Raw genomic sequence first — 19,458 nt, forward strand, 5'->3', positions numbered from 1 at the left:
ATAACTGAGCAAATTTTCCAATGTTTGCACAACATTTTCAACTGAAGATACCACTTCTGTATCCCTACTATATACGGACAGCCCAAACCTCAAATGTAATCAAAGGAATATTATTCATTTGACTCTGGCGAAGTTACACTGTTTAAATGTTTTTAAAAAGTATCTGTGTTCATAAACATGTATAAACGCAATGGTCTTTTTTCAAAAACTGGTGAAAAGTCATGTCTACCCTGATATTCTCATTTGTGACCCCTAATATGGTCTTGAATTCTGGTTGTATGGCTAGTATTCCCTCCCTAAACTGTTCTATGCTTTAGTGCTTATAATCCACACCCCCGCCATGATGTCTCCTGACAGAATTATTCGTTCTGTACTCACACAAATGGAAATAGAAGAGATGAAAAGCCCTGGGGATGCAGCCATGCAGGTCTCAAAATGATCTGATGCTAAACATAACCTGAACCTCTCTTCCTTTCTTCACTTGGCTGAGTTCCTCTCCTGGCTCAGGGTTAGTGATCTTGCATGGCATAGGAGGCTTAGGACCCAGGGGGCGCCTTTCAGCTGAAAAACACCTCGCTGCAGCAAGCTAGCTGGGAAGCTCCCAGTTCTAAAGAGAGGCTGTTTACCAGAAGAGCATAACAAGGGCAGGTCTGACTGCAAGGCTGAAACTGGAAGGCAAAACCGCTGCCAAGGGACCCCAGTCAGACACTGGTAGTTCAATCACCTGCAGAATGGAGGAGGCGAGGATGCTGTTGGTCTGGATACAAACATTCCTTCTCAGCAACATACTCCTAGCAGCAGCCCATGGATCTGGAGGTGAGATTACAATATTTCCTTTCTGTAGTGACTTAATGAAGTGGAATGGGTAAACCCCCATTTCCCAAACATGGCCAAGATGACAGGAAAGGAAGCTTTTAGCTGATTTTTGCTGTCCTATGAAAGCCCCCCCCCCCCCCCCGCCCTTCCTTCTCTTGCCAGGGACTTGCAGCTCCATCTTTATCATTAAGAACAAAGACAAGTGGCCACTTTCTCTTTCCCTTTCCTTACCCAGGAGTGGATGGAGTCTGGAAGTTCATCCCCCTACTCCTTAAGTTATGTTCTTTTTAAGCCCTTTGCATGATGTGTCCAGCACACTGGCCCATCTTTCCTAGCTTCCTCCTGTAGCTCTCCAGCTGAGGGGAGTGGGAGTTTGGGAGTCAAACCCAGGGCAGCGATGAGGCAGTTTCCCACCGTTTGAGGCTCTCCTGAATCTTTTGCCTGACTGAATCAAGGTTTTTGCAGAATTCTCTTGGGAGGGAGTGTTGCCTGTTTGAACTGGCAGAAGGTGGCCTTATCCGTGGAGGAAGGAACACTAGAGTTTATGTAACGTGGACACTTCAACACAGGCATGATTTTCAGGTCTGGCAGACAACTGACCCCAAACTCCTGCCATCTCCTCAGAGACCCTAAGCCAGGACTCCTCCTTCCACAGAGAGGCCACAAGTTCAAAAGTAACAACCCCTTGCTCTGCAGAGCTTCCCATTTACCAAAACCCAAACAAACAAAAAAACGAAGAGAGGGATAGGCACAGGCTATGGGCTTTATTTGAGCGCGCTCTCCCTTCACTTCGGATCTCACTACAACCCTTCAAATCCATCGGGGTTTTCCACGCGAGAAGAGGAAGATACAGAAGGGCCCAAGCACCCCCATCTCACATGGGCACCGCCGGGGTGGGCCTTGGCTCCCCCGCCTGCCACGCCCAGAGCCTTCTTTCCGTGGGCTGCCCCTTTCAGGGTCTGGGGGCTTCCTCTTCCTCCCAGGCTGCTTCTGGGACAACGGCCACCTGTACCGGGAGGACCAGCCCTCGCCTGCACCAGGCCTCCGTTGTCTCAACTGGCTAGACGCGCAGGGCCGCCTTAAGTCAGCCCCCGACTTGGGTGAGTGTCCGCCGTGGGTGGGGGACCGGGACTGGTGGGCGGTGGCCGCGATCCTGGCTCCAGCCCTTGGTGCCTTCTCTCCCCCTTCAGGATTCGGCAGCCACAACTACTGTCGGAACCCGGATCGGGATCCGCGGGGACCCTGGTGCTATGTCAGCGGCGAGACCGGAGCCCCTGAGAAGCGGCCTTGCGAGGATGTGCGCTGCCCAGGTACCCGCACTGCAACCCGGGACCCTGGAATCCCGGCGCACCCGGCTGAAGCTGAGCTGTGGTTACACCCGCTGCGCACGTGCGGCCGCACGACGCGACCGCTCCCGCTCCGCCCCCGCGCCGTCTTGATTGGTCAGAGCTGTCTCCAGGCCGCGGGGCTCAAAGCCTATTGGCAGTAGCCACCGCTCGGAGTGAGCTCATCCTCGGCGAGCCCTCGTAAACAACCGTGGGAGGCGAGCCCTGTCCTTCTGAGGGCCGCGAGGGGTGGCTCTTGGTGTTCCCCTGCTAGTATGTTTACAGAGGAGAGTATGCGTTGTGCTGGGCACACTGCTCACATCCTCCCTGAGAAGAAGCTATTTATTTGAGAGATATGAGCCGCAGAGTAGTTCAGTCACATACTAAAGGCAATGTGGGTTCAGATTTGAATTAGTTTCTTTCTTTTTTCGAACTGGGGACTGAACCTAGGGACGCTCTACTACTGAACTCACCCCCAGCCCATTTTATTTTGAGACAGGGTCTTGCTAAATTGCGTAGGGCCTTGCCAAATTGCTGAGGCTGGCCTCGAACTTTCCATCTTCCTGCCTCAACCTCCGGAATTGCTGGGATTACAGGCGTGTGCCGCCACACCCGGCTTGAATCCCAGTTTCTAAGACTCCAGGAAAGCAGTCTTGTTGTTCCTGAGGCAGCAAGAGAGTTCTCTAGATTTAATGGGATAATCAAAGTAAAGCATTTTATCACAGGGTTTTGCACAAGGCGTGTGCTCAATAAATATGAGCTGCTTGGAGGAGTAATGGATTACCTCTTGGAGTGGAGGTGGGGGGAATCCCTGGAGAGGATGGCAACTGAGCTGGGTCTCGGAAGGTAGCAAAGATTTGAAGAAATGAAGACAAGGGAGGCAGGAGAGAGGCCTTCCCCCATTTGCCTTGCATCATATCATACCCCAGCCATAGTTAGGCCCTCTCAGGCCTGCTGTTGCCCCTGGGGTAGGTAGGGTTTGATTTCAGCGTTGGGGAGCAACCTAAGTGCGTACCCAGTAGCCTCCCCCAACACTTTCCCAGATTCACTGCGGAATTCACTCAGGGGAGTCTCTGATGAGAGCTATTTCCCACCTCACTTTCAGAGGCCACTTCCCAAGCACCCCCAGATTCCACAACAGAGCCTGAGACATCTGAAGTGCCAGGTGAAGATGAGGTACAGGCATTCCCTCCTGCCAATGCCCTGCCTGCTCGGAGTGAGGCAGCAGCTGTGCAGCCAGTGATTGGGATCAGCCAGCGGGTCCGGATGAACTCAAAGGAGAAAAAGGACCTAGGAACTCTGGGTATGGCTTCCCATCCAACTGCCATGGCTGGAATTCATTGAGATGCCATTTGCTGATTTTTCTGGAATGTGGCTAATAGGACCTTGTATCGTGTCCTTGGCAGGGTATGTGCTGGGCATTACCATGATGGTGATCATCATCGCCATTGGAGCTGGCATCGTCTTGGGCTACACCTACAAGAGGTTAGTAGCTACTTTGGAGTTCTCTTGGGAAGAGAGGGGTGGAAGGGACACAAAGTCAAATCAAACTTCTTTGTGGCTTTCTTACCCCAAATGAATCAAGGTGTTGAATGAAGGAAGACCAGTTCAAGATGTAGAGATGTGGTTCTAGTCCACCAGGTCATCTTGAAAAACCCTTTCCTTTGGTGCCTTTACTCCTTAGCCCACAGCATTGTGAAATAGGGTTTCTTATTCCTCATTTTACAGATTAGGAAGTCTTTGTCAGAGATGTGAAATGAATGTCACATTGTCTGGGAGTGGCAGGACCTGGCTTTAAATCCTGCTCTTTTGATAGCAGATTCTTTGTTGTCTAACCCAAACACCTGGCATAGAAGTGAGAGGTGCTACAGAAATCAGGCTGGATACTCAATACAGGGACCTGGAGGCTTAATTCTTTTTGTGAATTATAAAATTCTGCAACTAGAAATGGATCCCAGCCCTGTTTTTGCAGATTTTTAGAAATTTTTAAATTTATCCTTTAATTTAATTTATCCTTTAGGGTAGGAAGGAGAAAGTGAGTTGGAAAAGAGTCTGTTTGCTGCTTCTCACAATGTATGAGAAAGTAAAAGGGGCTACATAGAAGCTCATACTAGGGCATCAGGAAGAGGAACACTAATTTTTAAAGTCTCCTGAGATTTGGGCTGGGGATATGGCTCAAGCAGTAGCGTACTCGCCTGGCATGCGTGCGGCCTGGGTTCGATCCTCAGCATCACATACAAACAAAGATGTTGTGTCCGCTGAAAACTAAAAAATAAATATTAAAATTCTCTCTCTCTCTCTCTTAAAAAAAAAAAAGTCTCCTGAGATGGTGTGAAAGGCTCTGAAAAATCAATGGTCCGTGATGAGAAGAGTCCCAGTCATTTTTATAGCACTGGATGACTCTGGAAAATTATTTGCTGTTCTTGAGCAAAATCAGGGGATTTGACTTCCAGCCTCTAGGGTCTGTGATATTTCCAGAGGGTTTGAGGAGTCTTCCTGATAGGGAAGTGACAAGTGGCCCACATTTTCTAGTGTTGAGAGCCGTGTCTGAGGCCCTAGCGCCAGCGGATTCACTCAGTATTATATAAACCTTAGCTGTCCTTAGAGGTGTTACAATCAACCTCATCATTTTACAGATGAAAAGGGGAAGTGTTGGGTAATAATCACAGTGGTAGCAAACACTTACCATCTGCTCAACTGTTTCAAACACTGTGCTTTAATTCACTTCTCACAGTCACTCTTATGAGGTAAATGCTGTTATTATTTCCAGTTCACAGATGAGGAAACTGATGCGAGAGAGAATAGGTACCTTGCCTGAGGTTTCACACCTAGCATTTGATGGAGAGAAGTCTTGCCCTTCCACTAATAGATATCTGTGTGAGCTGGGGGGAGGGGAGGAGTGGCACATGCCTGCAGTCTCAGTGTCTTGGGAGGCTGAGGAAGGAGGATTGCAAGTTCAAGGCCAGCCTCAGCAACTTAATGAGACCCTGTCTGAAAATAAAAAATATAAAAAGATGGTGCCAGGTGTGGTGGCACATGCCTGTAATCCCAGCAACTTGGGAGGCTGATGCAGGAGGATTGCAAGTTGAAAGCCAGCCACAGCAACTTAGCAAGGTACTAAGCAACTTAGGGAGACCCTGTCTCGAAAAATAAAAAAGGGCTGGGGATGTGGTGGTTAAGTGCCTGTGGGTTCAATACCCAATACAAAAAAAAAAATACATATATATATATATATATATATATATATATATATAAAAGATGGAATGTAGCTAGAGGTAAGGCATCCCTAGATTCAATTCCCAGTGCCACCAAAAAAAGAAAAAAGTTATCTGCGTGACTGGGCAGTTGCTTTTGCTTCTGTTTTCTACTCCAGAGCCCTGCTGTGGGGCTAAGGCATTTGACTGCTTAGTTTAGTGAGTGGTACATAGTAAATGGTCAGTAAACAATAACTATTTTTCTTTTCTATAAAATGTGGGTACTTGACTGGTATTCTCCAAGCCCTGTTCCTTCTCTGATTTTCTGTGTTTCAGGAAGCAGAGGTCCAGAGAGGGGAAGTATTGACCTGAGGGGGCATCCTGACTCCCAGATTGAGGTTGTAGTCCATAGTGGGATGGTTGACATGGCAAGTCCAGAGACACCTGCTTGTTCATTTCAGAAAGTTAGAGGAAATGAGGTAGTGACCCTGCCCATACAATTCATAATCAGACCTAAATCATGTTAGCTGAATTTAACTCTTGAAATATTTCCTCCGTCCTTCGCTACTGGATACCATTTGGCTCTCTTCCAGTCTGTGACAGTTTCTAGGCCCCTTTTGGGTTTTGAACTAACTAAATGTCCTTAATTCCAGGCTCAGTTCTGGTGTCCAATGAGGTTACCAGCTCTTTCTTTTCCCTCCTAGATTTGTTCTTTTAGCTGTCATGGGATTGCCCTGTGGCTTAGAATTTACTTTCTTATAAACTGAGGGGGAAGGTACCAAGTCACCAGATTTCTCGTCACTAACCACCAGACCACTCCTTTCCTTAGCAAATGTGCTCTGAGAACAGATTGTACAACAGGAAATCACGTGTGGGCTAGAAACAAGCTCTCAGCTTTCATCTCTCCCCAAGTGAGAGAAAATGGAGTGTCCTGGAAAGAGATGTTGGTTGAATGTTGGTGCAGGTGACGTCTGAACCTTGATATACTGTCTATTAAAAAGGGATACATCCCCCTCTGTTCCCACGATTATCATTAAGTATTACACATAAGTAGTAGTATACCAATCAGATAATAATCACAATGGCAGGCAACATTTATTTCCTGCTTTTCTCCCCCTGCTTTTTTGTGTGCGTGTGTGTTTGCTAGGGATCAAATCCATGGCTTCACACATGCAAGGCAGGCATTCTACCACTGAGCTACATCCCAAACCTATTTCATGCTTTTTGTTTGTTTGTTTTGGAGGGGACTTGAACTCAAAGGAACTTTACCTCTGAGCTACATCCTCAGCCCTTTTTATATTTTGAGACCGGCTTATGGTCTTGCTAAGATGCTGAAGCTGGTCTTGAACTTGTGATTCTCCTGCCTTAGCCTCCCAAATTGCTAGGATTACAGATGTGCACCACTGTGCCTGGCTGTTTTAAGCTTTCTAACTTTTTCTTTTTTCTTTCTTTCTTTTTTTGTGGTGCTGCTGGGGATTGAACCCAAGGCAAGCACTCTACCAACCGAGCTATATCCCCAGCCCTTCAAGCTTTCTTTTAAAAAAAAAAAAAATTATTTATTTTTTAGTTGTAGTTGGTTGGACACAATACCTTTATTTTATTTATTTTTATGTGGTGCTGAGGATCGAACCCAGGGCCTCGCAGGTGCTAGGCGAGCGCTCCACTGCTGAGCCACAACCCCAGACCCCCCCACACACACTTCATGCTTTCTTAATAACAAAGGCCCTACTGTATATTCTTCACTGATTATCTTGCCTAAGCCTCAAGAGCACCTTAGAAGCACTATTACACTGTTTTACAGCAAAAAGTTGAGACCTAGAATAGTTAAGTACCATTTCTAAGCTATGTAACCATTAATGTATACCTAAAGATTATTAGTATTTCCAAAAAGTCCATCAAAACCTAGTAGCTTCATATAAATTTGCTTTGAATTGCAAAGGGCAGTAGGAAAAGGAGAGACTTTCCAGAAAACAGCTGGGTTTAGAAGTCAAAAGAAACAAGATCTAGTTCTGGAACTCCCTCCAATTCTGAATGTGATATTAGACAAGTTATTTACCATCTCTAGGCTTCAGTTTACTAATCTGTAAAATGGGACAAGGAATTAGATATAATGATCCTCTTTCCTCTAATATTACCTAAAACAACAATACAGTCTGATGGTGGCTATTGGCAGTGCTCGTTCAAATCCCATTTCTGCTGTTAACTTGAACGGATGATTTAACCTTTCTGCATTTGCCTTCGCATCTCTGAAACAGTGATCATAAACAATACTAATATGATTGTTGTGGGATGGAATAGTGTAGTTTGGGAGTATAGTTGATGTTCATAACCTATAGTTACCTTGGGAAACCCATCCTGAGCACCAGGGTGGTGTAGCATTGCTTCTGATTGGGAAATAAATAGCAGCAGTTCACAACAATAATTGAAGAAACCTGCTTTGCCTGAAGGAGGACTGTGGTGCTTCCATAATCCTGGGAAAGGCAAGCAGAAGCTTCATCCACACCTGCTCTCTCTGGGCGGCCCAGCTTGCTATCAATTCTGGAGCAGTTGGTAATTACTGCAAGCCTTGAACTCTGCCAAAGGCCATGGGGCTTTGATAATGGGATGGAGCTTTCCCCTAGCTGGAAAGGGTGGCCAGGCACCAGGCTTCCTCTCTGGGGAAGAAGGGCTGCAGGTGGGGGTTGATAGGAACTCAGCCTGGCTGAGTCTTTGTCTTGGTTGTCTAGGCTAGAAGGTTCAGATGGCCAGTCTCCTACTGGGCAGCTCCCTGTCCCTGCTCCAAGTGTAGTGTCTGTATTAGCTCCAAAGGGAGTTCTTATTTTCTGATAAAAGGGGGAGGGAAAAACAGTAAGCCAACACCACTCCACCCCCTTGGGAGAGGAGCTGAGTCAGTGAATAAGCCTTTTGTTCTTTCTTGGCTGCCAGACAACAGCCTGCCTGTCCCCCATCCCTACCAAGTGAGAGGGGGCTGGGCTTCCTAATGGTTAGTGCAGCAGGTCTGGTGGCATTTCTCTGGTCTCCCAAGGGAGCTAGGGGTAGCCACTCCATCACCAGAACTCATAAGCAGCATTTACAGCAGGTACGTGGGGTCGGGTGTGCTTTTAGGCTTCTAAATATATGAGACTAATCCAGACTAGTCCTAGCATCTGCTTCCTTTATCCTTGGTTGCTCTTCCAGTTCAGCTCTGCCTCATTAACACAAATTGATTTTTTTTTTGTCCCCTGAAGATTTGTGTATGATACCGCCTGACAATTAGCAGCAGCTCACAGCCATATGCTTGGTAAAGGAGGGAGTTGAGAAGCAGGGCTCTCTGGAGTCAGACTCCAAAGCCTCAGTTTATTAATCTAGAAAACGGGGATAACATTATCTTACAAGGTTGGAAGTTAAAAGATGGTGCATATATAAAGTGTGTGGCATCCAGTAAGTGCATAGGTAGCTCTTCTCATCCTGGATGATGGAAAGGTCATTTCTTGGTATCTTACTAGGTATTTGGGAAGTTAGGAGTTCCTGGCTTTCCTTCTTCTTCCAGCCCCTTAGATTTTGAAATTTAGACCTTGGCAAAATATACTTGCAATACTCCATTTTGTTTGTTGTTTTTTGTTTGTGTGTGCTTTCTGAAACCTAGAGATTGAACCCCGGGGTGCTCTACCACTGAACTATATCCCCAGTCCTTCTTGTTTTTTATTTTGAGACAGTTCTCATTAAATTGCTGAGGCTGGCCTTGAATTTGCTATCCTCCTGCCTCAGCCTCCACAGTTGCTAGGATTACAGGCTTTTTTTTTTGGGGGGGGGTGGGGGTGGTTATGGCTATGTTGCCCAGCTTGGCCTTGAACTGGTGAGCCTCCCTTTTCATCCTCTGAGTAGCTGGGATTACAGGAGTGTGCAATCATGCCTAGCTCATTTCTTTTTGTAAATTGCCTTTTGGTTTTCTACAGGCTTGGGGGCTTCCTTACTGAAATTAAACCCAGACTTTCCAAATTTCTCCCTACTGTGCTGGGTGCAATGACACACACCTATAATCCCAGTGACTCAGGAGGCTGAGGCAGGAAGACTGAAAGTTTGAGGCCAGCCTCAGCAATTTAGCTAGATTGTGTCTCAAAATTAAAAGGACTGGGGGTATAGCTCAGTGTCAAAGTGCTCCTAGGTTCATTCTCTATTTTGATATGGCCCCAGGAAACAAAAATCTGTATTTCTTCCTACATTGGCAGGCTTGAAGAATGTGGCTTTTTGTTTTATTATGGAGGTAGGTATTTCCTTCTGTGTGGTGGCAGCCCATGACTGATGAAATGTCCAATGAATTTTAGGACATGAATGGGGGGAGCACTTGGTCCAGATAACCATCTTCTCATAAATAGTGTCCCTCTATTTCCCCTTTGGGTGATCTGGGAGACTTTCTGTTATGGAAGTTGATGGTGTTCAGTACAAGGCTAATGAGAAGAATGGGGCAGGAGCCTTGGCTTGCACACACAGATACATGGTCACCCTTAGCCACCCTGGGTGACTCAGGAGGAGCTCACAAATCTGCTTCCTATGACCTTACAATGACAGGGAATCAGAGCATATTTCATGTGAGGGAGCCTAGAGTGTCAAGGTCCCTGGAGATTATCAAATCCAACTCCTTATATTACAGATGACAAAATTAAGGCCCAGAGAGGAGGGGATTATTGAGGTCACATAAACAATACATGCCTTGGCTGGTCAATGGGAGAGTTTTCTTGGGAAACCAAGTTAAGATAACATTGCTTGGTGAGTCAAGTCATATTCAGAGCAAATCATAATATCCTGTGAGTTTTTATATCAGTTTTAGTATTTTCAAATGATTTCACGTTAATTATGTTGGTTTGAGACAGATAAGGAAGCAAAGCTCAGAGAGGTTGATTTGCCAAGTGTCATGTAGCTTGGCTTAGCCGCTATCAGAACACAAGTAAAGAGAAATGGATGATTTATAGACAGTTGTTAGGCAACTGTGCAAGCTCTTCTTCCTCCAAACCCCTCCCTGTCAATATTATTATCCAGTCTCTGGCTGTTTCCATTACACTTCACATCAAGATGGATAGTTAATCCATTTGATCATGGCCATGTCCCTGAGGAAATCTGAAACAAGTTCCTGTGTTATTTTACCATGTCAACCATCAGCCATTTATTTCAAGGCTCCTTCTCAGAGGATTTCCTCTGATGACTGAGCCCAAGTTGCTGGCTTTGAACAAGGATGCCAACTTGGATCTTGGGTCTTGGTTCTGGTGGGCAGTGTGCTGGGCATTCACCAAGCCCTGTGGTCAGCACTGGAGTGTGGCCAAATATAGTGCTAACGGCCCTATATGTGCAGTCAGAAAACAGGGTTTGTTTCTTAGGGGATGACCTTGATCAGGTCAGAATTTCTCTGAGCAGCCAGAGCCCACAGATTCTTGGTGAGTCAAGTCATATTCAGGGCAAATCATAATATCCTGTGAATTTTTACATCAGTTTTAGTATTTTCAAATGATTTCACGTTAATTATGTTGGTTTGAGACAGATGAGGAAGTAAAGCTCTAGTCCACAGATTCTACATTTTTGGAGTGTTCTTTAACTTCTCTGGGCCATTTAATTATCTATAAAGTGACTAAGACCTAACTCTTAGGGTTGAGCTGAGAATAAAGTAAGATAGTATATATAAAGTGCTTAGCATGGAGTGAGCACTCCCCATGAGTTAAATGGCAATACCATGGCCTGACTGTGTCACTGAGCACCATGAGAATTCAAAGATATATAAAACTCTGGGAGGTCAGATAATCATTCTAGTTTCTTCTTGACCTGAACATCCCTCAGAGCCCTTTTGGTCCCTTGCATGGGTTGGGAATGGTCCACTAACAGTCTGTGCTCAAGCCTTCCAGGACTTTTAAGACAAGAATTCTATCTCTTAGCAGGATGGTCAGATCCATTTTCTAGACAATTTTAAGGATTAGGGATGAAACTGGGTTAGTTCTCTGAATCTGTTGGAACCCTGGACCAAAAGAACAAAACAGTATCTTGCTTTTAAGACCCTTTCCTCTATATTATTTCCTCTGGACCCCCTGCCACTTTGTGAGGCTCATACTGTTATTACCCCCATTTTACAGATGGGGAAGAAGAAATCCAGATGTTCAGGAGCTTCTTGGTGAGTTTAAGGTAGTCTTAGACCTAGGTTAGCATTAGTCCTGGTTCAGCCAATGATTTTTTTTTTGTGTGTGTGTGTGGCCAGGGTGAATGACTGCTCTTGTTTGGGCCTTGGGGATGCTATCTAATTGAGTGAAGTCATGAAGTAGGCATAGCCTGATCACTTCCTTCTTTTCTTGCCAGGGGGAAGGACTTGAAAGAACAGCACGAGCAGAAAGTGTGTGAGAGGGAGATGCAGCGAATCACTCTGCCCTTGTCTGCTTTCACCAACCCCACCTGTGAGATTGTGGATGAGAAGACCGTTGTGGTCCACAGCAGCCAGACTCCTGTTGATCTGCCAGAAGGCAGCACTCCCCTCATGGGCCAGGCTGGCACCCCTGGGGCCTGAGCCCCTCCAGTGGGCAGGAACACATATAGACACTGGTGCAGGACAGCCCGCCCTCCTACAGCTGGGAGGATCGACATTTTGTGTTGTGGTTAAAACCTAACCCCACTTTTTTTTTTTTTTTTTGGGTGAATCCTCATGATAGAAGCAGGTAGGGCTGTGGGGGAGGCTGAGTAGGGTCCTATCAATGCTCATTCTTCATCCCTTAGAGCAAGATTTTGCCTGTGGATGGGGACAGTAGCATGGCTCCCAGAGTGGTGCTGCTGACAAGGGCTTCCACATGTTTTCTGTGCCCCTAAAACTGGACTGGGAGCATAGGGAGCTCCCCCAGGCTCCTCTGTGCTTTAGACAGCCTCAGCCTCTGCCTTTCTGTTTGTTCTCCATGAGCTTGAGTGGCATAAACTGTTATTCATAGTTCAGGCCAAGAAGGTCAAGAGGAGGCATTGAAAGAATATAGTTTTTTTAAGTATTTGGGATGGAACTCCCTACTGACCTTTGAGAACCGGAAGTGAGTTTGTACAAAAGTCAGAACTTTGGGCTGAGAATAGGATCTTGGCCTGGGCCTGCTGGGTGTGCTCCAGCTTGCTGGCAGTGATGTGCCTTGACAACCATGGGCCAGGTCTGGGCCCAGGGACTCTTCCTGTTTCGTAAGGAAAGGAAGGGAAGAATTGCACTAACCATTCCACTTAGGAAGAGGGTAAAGAATGATCTGCTCCTGCCTTAGGCCCCAGAGGCAGAGGTGGATCTGGGGGGCCCCAGACCATCTCTCTTCTGGGGTAAACAGTGACTTCTCTTCATTTTGTGCAGGTAGAAGAGTAGCTAGCTAACTTGTGGGAATTATTTACAGTGGGGTCTGGTGAGCTGCTTTTGACTGAACTCAGAGGCAAGGTAACAGCACTTCAGGGCTTGTCCCTGCAGTGCACTTTGGTTTGCAGGTGGCTTTGTAGTTTCCAGGCCAGCACCTTCCTGTGCAGCAGTGGGGTTAGGGTCACAAACCCTAACTTGTAAAACAATCAGAGAACATTGGAAAGGACTTTAAGATTCTCCAAGTCTCTTAGACATGGGCCCAGAGAGAAAGTGACTTGCTCAAGGCCACTCTGTGGCCAATAGAGCTGAACTTCCTGAGTACAACATTTTTCCACTGCACTGTGCTCCTGCTTAGCAGGCCCTCCAAACCCTGATGTCACACTTGGAGGACTTGGCAATGCTCCCTAGCCACAGAGCTTCCTTCCACTGCCCTGTGTGGAGAGGTGGGTGAATGGGGCCCATTTCCTTCAGCTGACTGCTCCCTGGAGCCATTTGCTGAGGGCACCTAGACCTCAGGGGGAGCTCCCCCAGGAGTCCCTTGGTATTAATGATGTTGGGGAAGAGAACATTACTGGTTTCTACTTTTCTATAAAAGGATTTCTCTGTATACATGTTTTATATACCTCATTCTGACACCTGTGTATAAAGTATGGGAAATTGCCGTGTATTTGACTTATATAAAAACAAAACTCCATGTTGCCAAGCTTTTGTGGGGTATTGTAGGTTACTTTGTCAACAACTGTGTGTGAACATTGCCCTTCTTTTCACTCACTCTAGCCTGTATGTGAAAGGCAGCAACAGTTAAATGGTTGGAAATTGCACCTTCTGTGTCCTGTTGTCATCACCAGGAATATTTCAAGTTGAAGCTGTGGGAAGGATGGATGTATGGGTGTCTCAAGAAGGAAGTTGGTCACTGCCAACCACTCCCCCTTCAATGATGTTTGAAATGAAGAGAATTAAAATGAACATCCATACTGTCCTTGTCAGGGACTAGACAAATGGATGGGTGGTAATACTGTGACAACCAAAAGAGGAATGGGTATGGTTGAGAAGGATGGATCTTTGGGCTGCCAGGAGCAGACTTTGGCGGAGGAAGCTGTCTGTGGCTGAATCCTAGGGCTCTAGATCGAAAGCTATAACACAGGAATGTTTTTTGGACTTCTGGCAGGGGATTTTAGCAATAGGTGCTCAGGCTCTAGGTATACCCAAGGTGTCCTCTGCCCATGCCCAGATATTGTTCTACAGTTCTGTCATCAGTTTTTTCAAGGAACAAATTTTGCCCTTACATTGGATTCCTCAAGCTATGGGGAGTACAAAGGAAAAATTATCTTTGTATCTTTGGGTTTATGGATTTATATTATGCCCATAAACAGGCAGCATCAACTTGCCCCATGGTCAGTCTTCCATAACATCCCTCAGGACCAGACGCACTTCCTACACACAGGGTGGGATAAATGCATGTGTTTCTCCCCATCACTAAGATGGTACATAGCCCTGTGGAAACAAAGCCAGGAAACCCAGGCTGTATGTGTTCATATATTAGGAGGTAGGAGTAGAGGGCTCCTGAGGACTTGGCTGGCAGGTGGGAGCCAGCACAGTAGTTTGTGGAGCCAAGATGAGGTCATAGCCCTATTTCCCAAAAGGGGCTGCCTCAGGTAAGATGTGCACATTCTCTGGAGCAGGCTGAGGTCTGCCTCAGGAGATGGGAACTAGTTTTGGGAGTGTGAAAACCCCCTGCTATGGGGAGTCATATGGCCTGGATGGAAAGGTGGCCAGAAGATGTTCCACACTTATGTCTCCGAGTCAGGCCCCAAGTCACTTTTTCACTCTCAGTATTGTCAGTTATGTTAACTGCTTAATTTATTTATTTAGTCTCAATGGCCCAGGTCAGGCCCACCACTCCCACACTTGCTGGGGACAGATAAAGCACAACCAACCATACAATGCTGAACCACATTGCTGCTGGAAGTCCAGGACTCAACCCTACAGCAAACCTGCAATCTCTACACAGAAGTATAGTCTAAACTCTGGCCAGAAATGACATCCCCCAACTCATCCAGTCTATGTACATTATTTCACATATCACCCAATAGATACAACAATATTAACAGCAACCACTCTTCTGTATCACACACCCCCACCCCCAATACAACCACCACACATTGCATTTATACCCCAAACCCATTCCCAATTTGTTAAATATGGTGCAAGCTCACAGACACTTAGGAGAGGCAAATCTAGTTGTGCTGTAGAATCCCTTGAGGTCTGGGAACCAAGGTGGAGGGTACCTCCAGGGCTTTCCAGTGCCCGTGGCCCTGGAGTGTGGCTCAGGAGGCATAGTCAGGAGCTATGAGCTGGGCCAGCCTACAAGGGAGGTAGAAGCCAGATGGCCAAGCTCAGGGAGCTGTCTCAGTGTCTTAGATCTGAGATTCTGCCACCACCTCATCACAATCCAAGTTGCTACTTGGAATAGGAATGTTGATGGGTGAGCAGTGGTTATAATAAGGGTGGGGCCAAGAGACTGTGAGACACCCACCCCCAACCCCCGCCTCAGACCTTAGGCCTGTGACAAAGCCATACAATCCTCCAGAACTCATCTAGTTCTAGGTAAAATGTCTCGGGCTTCTGACTGAGGAACCCACCAGAGTACGAGTTATGAGTGACTGAAGCCAGGATATGGGTTTTCTAAAGGACAGAACCTATTTCTCTCTAGCCCCCAGTCAGTTTCTGTGCTCTTGGTGACTGCTTGTTGAGAAAAGGATGCCACCCAGAATTTTTTGGCCAGTCTCTAGTAGTACACTTTGAGAACACAAAGTGGAAGATCCTCACACATTGATGTGGTTCCTAAGCTGGCTAGAGCCACCCGCTGGCAGATAGTATGAATTAACCCTCTTTAGATTCTTTGTCAGTTCCATCATACACTATAGGACTCTTCACACCCTACTCAGAACATGGAGTGGAAATGGGGAATATCACTGTCATTTTATACCCTTCAAGTGCCACTTGGCCACCAGTCTTCCTCTCATCCACACTCCTACTTGAAGTCCTTCCTCAACCCAGCTGGTCCAGACACTTCAGAGCCCATAGGCAGGTTCACCCTGGGATCCTGCCCAGCAGGTCCAAGTCATGTCAATTAGTGTAAGCAAGAGCCTCCTGGAATCCCACTGCCAGGGAGTTCCCAAGGGGTCCCGAGTAACAGATTCCTCCTGGCCCAGAGTCCAGGCTTTTTCTTCTTCACAGCTTTCAGGCGAGTGTTGGACTTACAGACAGTAACCAGGCCCCAAAACCTAGAGAGATGTGTTTTCCTGGTGTGCGCCTGCTCGCCTCCTGGGGAGGTAGTAGAGATGGCTCATTCTGCTTCTAAACAAGCCGCCAATCCACAGGAAGCCCAGACAGCCCTGCTCACAGCAGGGACAGGGCGCAGAGGGGCAGTGCTGGCTGTGGAACGCCCCCCTGCAGGGGGCTGGGCTGGGGCTAGGGGGGTGAATCCCGGGTCAGGCCGTACTGCATGCTCACAGTGTGGTCCAGCTCCTCCAGCTCTGCAGGCAGTGGGATGCCCAGCTCTCCCAGATACAGGGAAAGGGCCTCAAAGGAATCCTCCAGTTTTGAGAATGCTGGTCTAGAAAAAAATGGGATGAATTAAAGGCAGATGGAAATCAGTAGGACCATGGGGTGGTATGAAAGGAATCCAGGCAGAGGCTCAGTCACTTCCTGGTTATGACCTCAGGCAAATACTTTAACCTCCTTATGCCTCCATGAGAAATGGGCATAATATGTTACTGTTCCCTCACAGGATTACTGTAAAGGTTAAAGATAACACTGTGAGAAGGTGGGCCCAGCTGGGTGCACTGGTACATGCCTGTAATCCCAGTGACTCAGGAGGCTGAGGCAGGAGGATTGCAACTTTGAGATCAACCTCAGCAACTTAGCAAAGTTGAGACCATCTCTGAAAAATAAAAGGGCTAGGGATGTTGCTCAGTGGTTAAGCATCTCTGCGTTCAATCTTGGCCCCCAAAACCAAAAAACTTTCTTTGTGCAACTTAGCAAGGCCCCCCCAAAAAACATTTATCATGTTGGACCAGGGATTTTGGGTGTTTCAGGCACGCATTCTACCACAGAGCCATATCCTCAGCCCTTCTAGTTCTCTTATAGTCCAGAAGACAGCAATCCATGTTTAAAATTAAAGTTTGTACCCTAAACAATCTTCTTTTCTTGGATTGACTTTTTCTTCACAACATTTGTCACCTTCTAAATATTCAATATAGTTTATATTCTGTTGTTTATGAACTCCCCTTGGGAGGCATGTGCTTACCACTAAGCAACATCCTCAGCCCCAATCTCCTTGTTAGAATACTCCATGAGGGTAGGCACCTTTGTTTTTTTCAGTGCTGTAATTCAAGCACTTAGAATTGCACCTAGCACACGGTAGGCACTTAATATATATATTTTGGAATATACACAGGCATTTAGAATGACTCAGAACGGATATTAACAAACAAATATTGTGTAGTTCCACAATTTTTTTAAATATTTATTTTTCAGTTGTAGTTGGACACAATACCTTTATTTATTTATTTTTACGTGGGGCTGAGGATCGAACCTAGGGATTTGCACGTGCTAGAACACTCTGCTGCTAAGCCACAACCCCAGCCCCCACAATTTTTTTTAAAGTTGTTAACACTGTTGTTATTGAAGGATTGCTGTCTTTTGGACTATAAAAGAATTAGAAGGACTGAGGATATGGCTCTGTGGTAGAAATGTGTGCCTGGAATACCCAAAAATCCCTGGTCCAACATAATAAATGTTTGTTTGTTTTTGTGTGTGTGGTGCTGGGGATTAAACACAGAATCTCACACATACTATGCAAGTACTCTACCACTGGGCTACATTCTCAGCACTATGATTATGACTTTTTTTTTTTTTTGAGGTACAGGGGATTGAATCCAGGGTGCTCTGTCATTGAGCTACATCCCCAGGCCTTAACTTTATTTTTGAAACAAGGCTGGCTTTGAACTTATGATCCTCCGCCTCAGCCTCCTGAGTCACTGGGATTATAGGCATATGCCACCATATCTGGCAAGCCCCATGATTTTTTTTGGTACCGGGGATTGAACTCAGGGGCATTTGACCACTGAGCCACATCTCCAGCCCTATTTTGTATTTTATTTAGAGATAGGGTTTCTGAGTTGCTTAATGCCTCGCTTTTGCTGAGGCTGGCTTTGAACTTGAGATCCACCTGTCTCAGTCCTGAGCTGCTGGGATCATAGGTGTGCGCCACTGTGCCTGGCAAGCCCCATGATTTTTGATATTTGATAGCAAGAAGACAACAAGGATTCTAGTTTTCTAATGCATGAACTTAAAAAAGATATTGGCTAGAGCTGGGGTTGTGGCTCAGTGGTAGAGCACTCACCTTGCATGGCAAGTCCATGGGTTCGATCCTTAGCACCACATAAAAATAAATAAATAAAGTATTGTGTCCAACTACAACTAAAAAATAAATATTAAAAAAAAGATGTGGGCTAACTCTGGTAATATTGAAAGCCATCACTTGAGAAGAATTAAGGCAATTTTAAGAAGACATTTTTTTGTGCATGGTACTAGGGATTGAACCCAAAGCCTTGCATACTAGGAAAGTGCTGTACCACTGAGTTACAAGCTAATCCCCAGCCTTTTTTTTTTCTTTAAATATTTTATCTAGTTGTCGATGGACCTTTATTTTATTTATTTGTATGTGGTGCTGAGAATCAAACCCAGTGCCTCACACGTGTTAGGCAAGTGCTCTATCACTGAGTTACAACCCCAGCCCCCAAAGCCTCCCCCTTTTTGGGAGGCGGGGTGCTGGGGATTGAACTCAGGGCCTTGTGCATGCGAGGCAAGCACTCTCTACCAATAGAGCTATATCCCCAGCCCCACCCTACCCCAGCCCTTTTTATTTTTTGAGACAGGGTGTCACTAGGTTATTGAGACTGGCCTCAAAACTTGTGATCCTCTTGCCTCAGCCCTTTAAGTTGCTAGGATTATAGGTGTATACCACCATGTCCAATTTAAGACTTTTTAAAAGAATAAACGGGCAAGGCACAGTGGCACATGCCTGTAATTCTAGTGGCTCAGGAGGCAAGTTTAAAGCCAACCATAGCAATTTAGTAAGGCCCTAAGCAACTTAGTGAGACCTTGTCTCCACATAAAAAATAAATAAAAAACAGGCTGGTCATGTGGTTCAGTGGTTAAATGCTCCTGGGTTCAATCCCTGGTACTAGTAAATAAAAAAATAAACAAAAGAAAAGAAAAAATTAATGCATAAAGTTGCTCATTGTAGTTAGTACCTACTGTTTTGTTTTGTTTTTTTGCCGGGGGTGGTGGAGATTGAATCCAGGGCCTGAAGCATGCTAGGCAAGCGCTCTAACACTGAGCTACACTCCCAGTTTAGTACCTATTATAATGAGGAACTGGAAAAACCTGAACATTTACATTATATAGATTATAATACGTTCAGTCTCTTAATAGTATTTCATGTTGCCAACAAAAGTGATAAAGAAGAAGACTAGGTAGTAAGTAGGAAAATGCAGAGCAAAATAAAAAATTTTATTTACTATGAAAAAATGCACATTTATGGACAGGGAAATATAAAAGCATGAAGTCACTTGTATTAGAATGGCTTAGGTGAATTTTCTTCTATTATTACTTTTAAAAAATTGGTGGGGTGTGCTGAGGAATCAAACTTAGAGCCTCACGTATGCTAGTTGAGCAATCTTAACAACTGACCTACAACCCTAACACTTTAAAATTTTTTTGTAGCATT

General features: G+C 45.8%; 2 protein-coding genes across 11 annotated transcripts in view; one reads left to right on the top strand and one right to left on the bottom strand.

Moving 5' to 3' along the window:
- Window positions 1-565: 565 nt before the first annotated feature.
- On the top strand, window positions 566-13,480 carry Pik3ip1 (phosphoinositide-3-kinase interacting protein 1). Of its 3 annotated transcripts, XM_046439494.2 has the most exons (7): window positions 566-816; window positions 1,773-1,916; window positions 2,007-2,126; window positions 3,247-3,444; window positions 3,548-3,626; window positions 11,431-11,468; window positions 11,651-11,808. In XM_046439494.2, the coding sequence occupies exons 1-7, from the start codon at window positions 732-734 to the stop codon at window positions 11,662-11,664; spliced, it is 678 nt and encodes a 225-aa protein (XP_046295450.1). In that variant the 5' UTR covers window positions 566-731; the 3' UTR covers window positions 11,665-11,808. The 3 variants fall into 3 exon arrangements, with proteins under 3 accessions (XP_046295450.1, XP_046295448.1, XP_046295449.1); XM_046439492.2 differs by lacking the exon at window positions 11,431-11,468 and having other exon boundaries at window positions 569-816; window positions 11,651-13,480; XM_046439493.2 differs by lacking the exon at window positions 11,431-11,468 and having other exon boundaries at window positions 572-816; window positions 1,800-1,916; window positions 11,651-13,480.
- A 1,021-nt stretch (window positions 13,481-14,501) lies between these two features.
- LOC124089446 (E3 ubiquitin-protein ligase RNF185) overlaps window positions 14,502-19,458 on the bottom strand; it is a 110,211-nt gene continuing 105,254 nt past the window's right edge. For all 8 annotated transcript variants that reach the window (XM_046439485.2, XM_046439487.2, XM_058577419.1 and 5 more), the window contains one exon: window positions 14,502-16,278. In XM_046439485.2, coding sequence (XP_046295441.1) covers window positions 16,134-16,278 — 145 coding nt within the window. In that variant the 3' untranslated portion in view covers window positions 14,502-16,133. The remainder of the gene's footprint in view (window positions 16,279-19,458) is intronic.

Source organism: Marmota monax, unplaced genomic scaffold, assembly GCF_021218885.2.
Source record: "Marmota monax isolate L192 unplaced genomic scaffold, Marmota_monax_Labrador192_F-V1.1 WCK01_AAM20220418_F8-fsc00253, whole genome shotgun sequence".
In the NCBI taxonomy this organism is placed as follows: Eukaryota; Metazoa; Chordata; class Mammalia; order Rodentia; family Sciuridae; genus Marmota; species Marmota monax.

Excerpts from the sequence above, each read along its gene's own strand:
- Pik3ip1 (XM_046439492.2), top strand. The coding sequence starts at position 732 with ATGGAGGAGGCGAGGATGCTGTTGGTCTGGATACAAACATTCCTTCTC. Across the intron at positions 1,917-2,006 it reads TAAGTCAGCCCCCGACTTGG|GATTCGGCAGCCACAACTAC; the intron begins GTGAGTGTCCGC and ends CTCCCCCTTCAG. Across the intron at positions 3,627-11,650 it reads TTGGGCTACACCTACAAGAG|GGGGAAGGACTTGAAAGAAC; the intron begins GTTAGTAGCTAC and ends TTTTCTTGCCAG.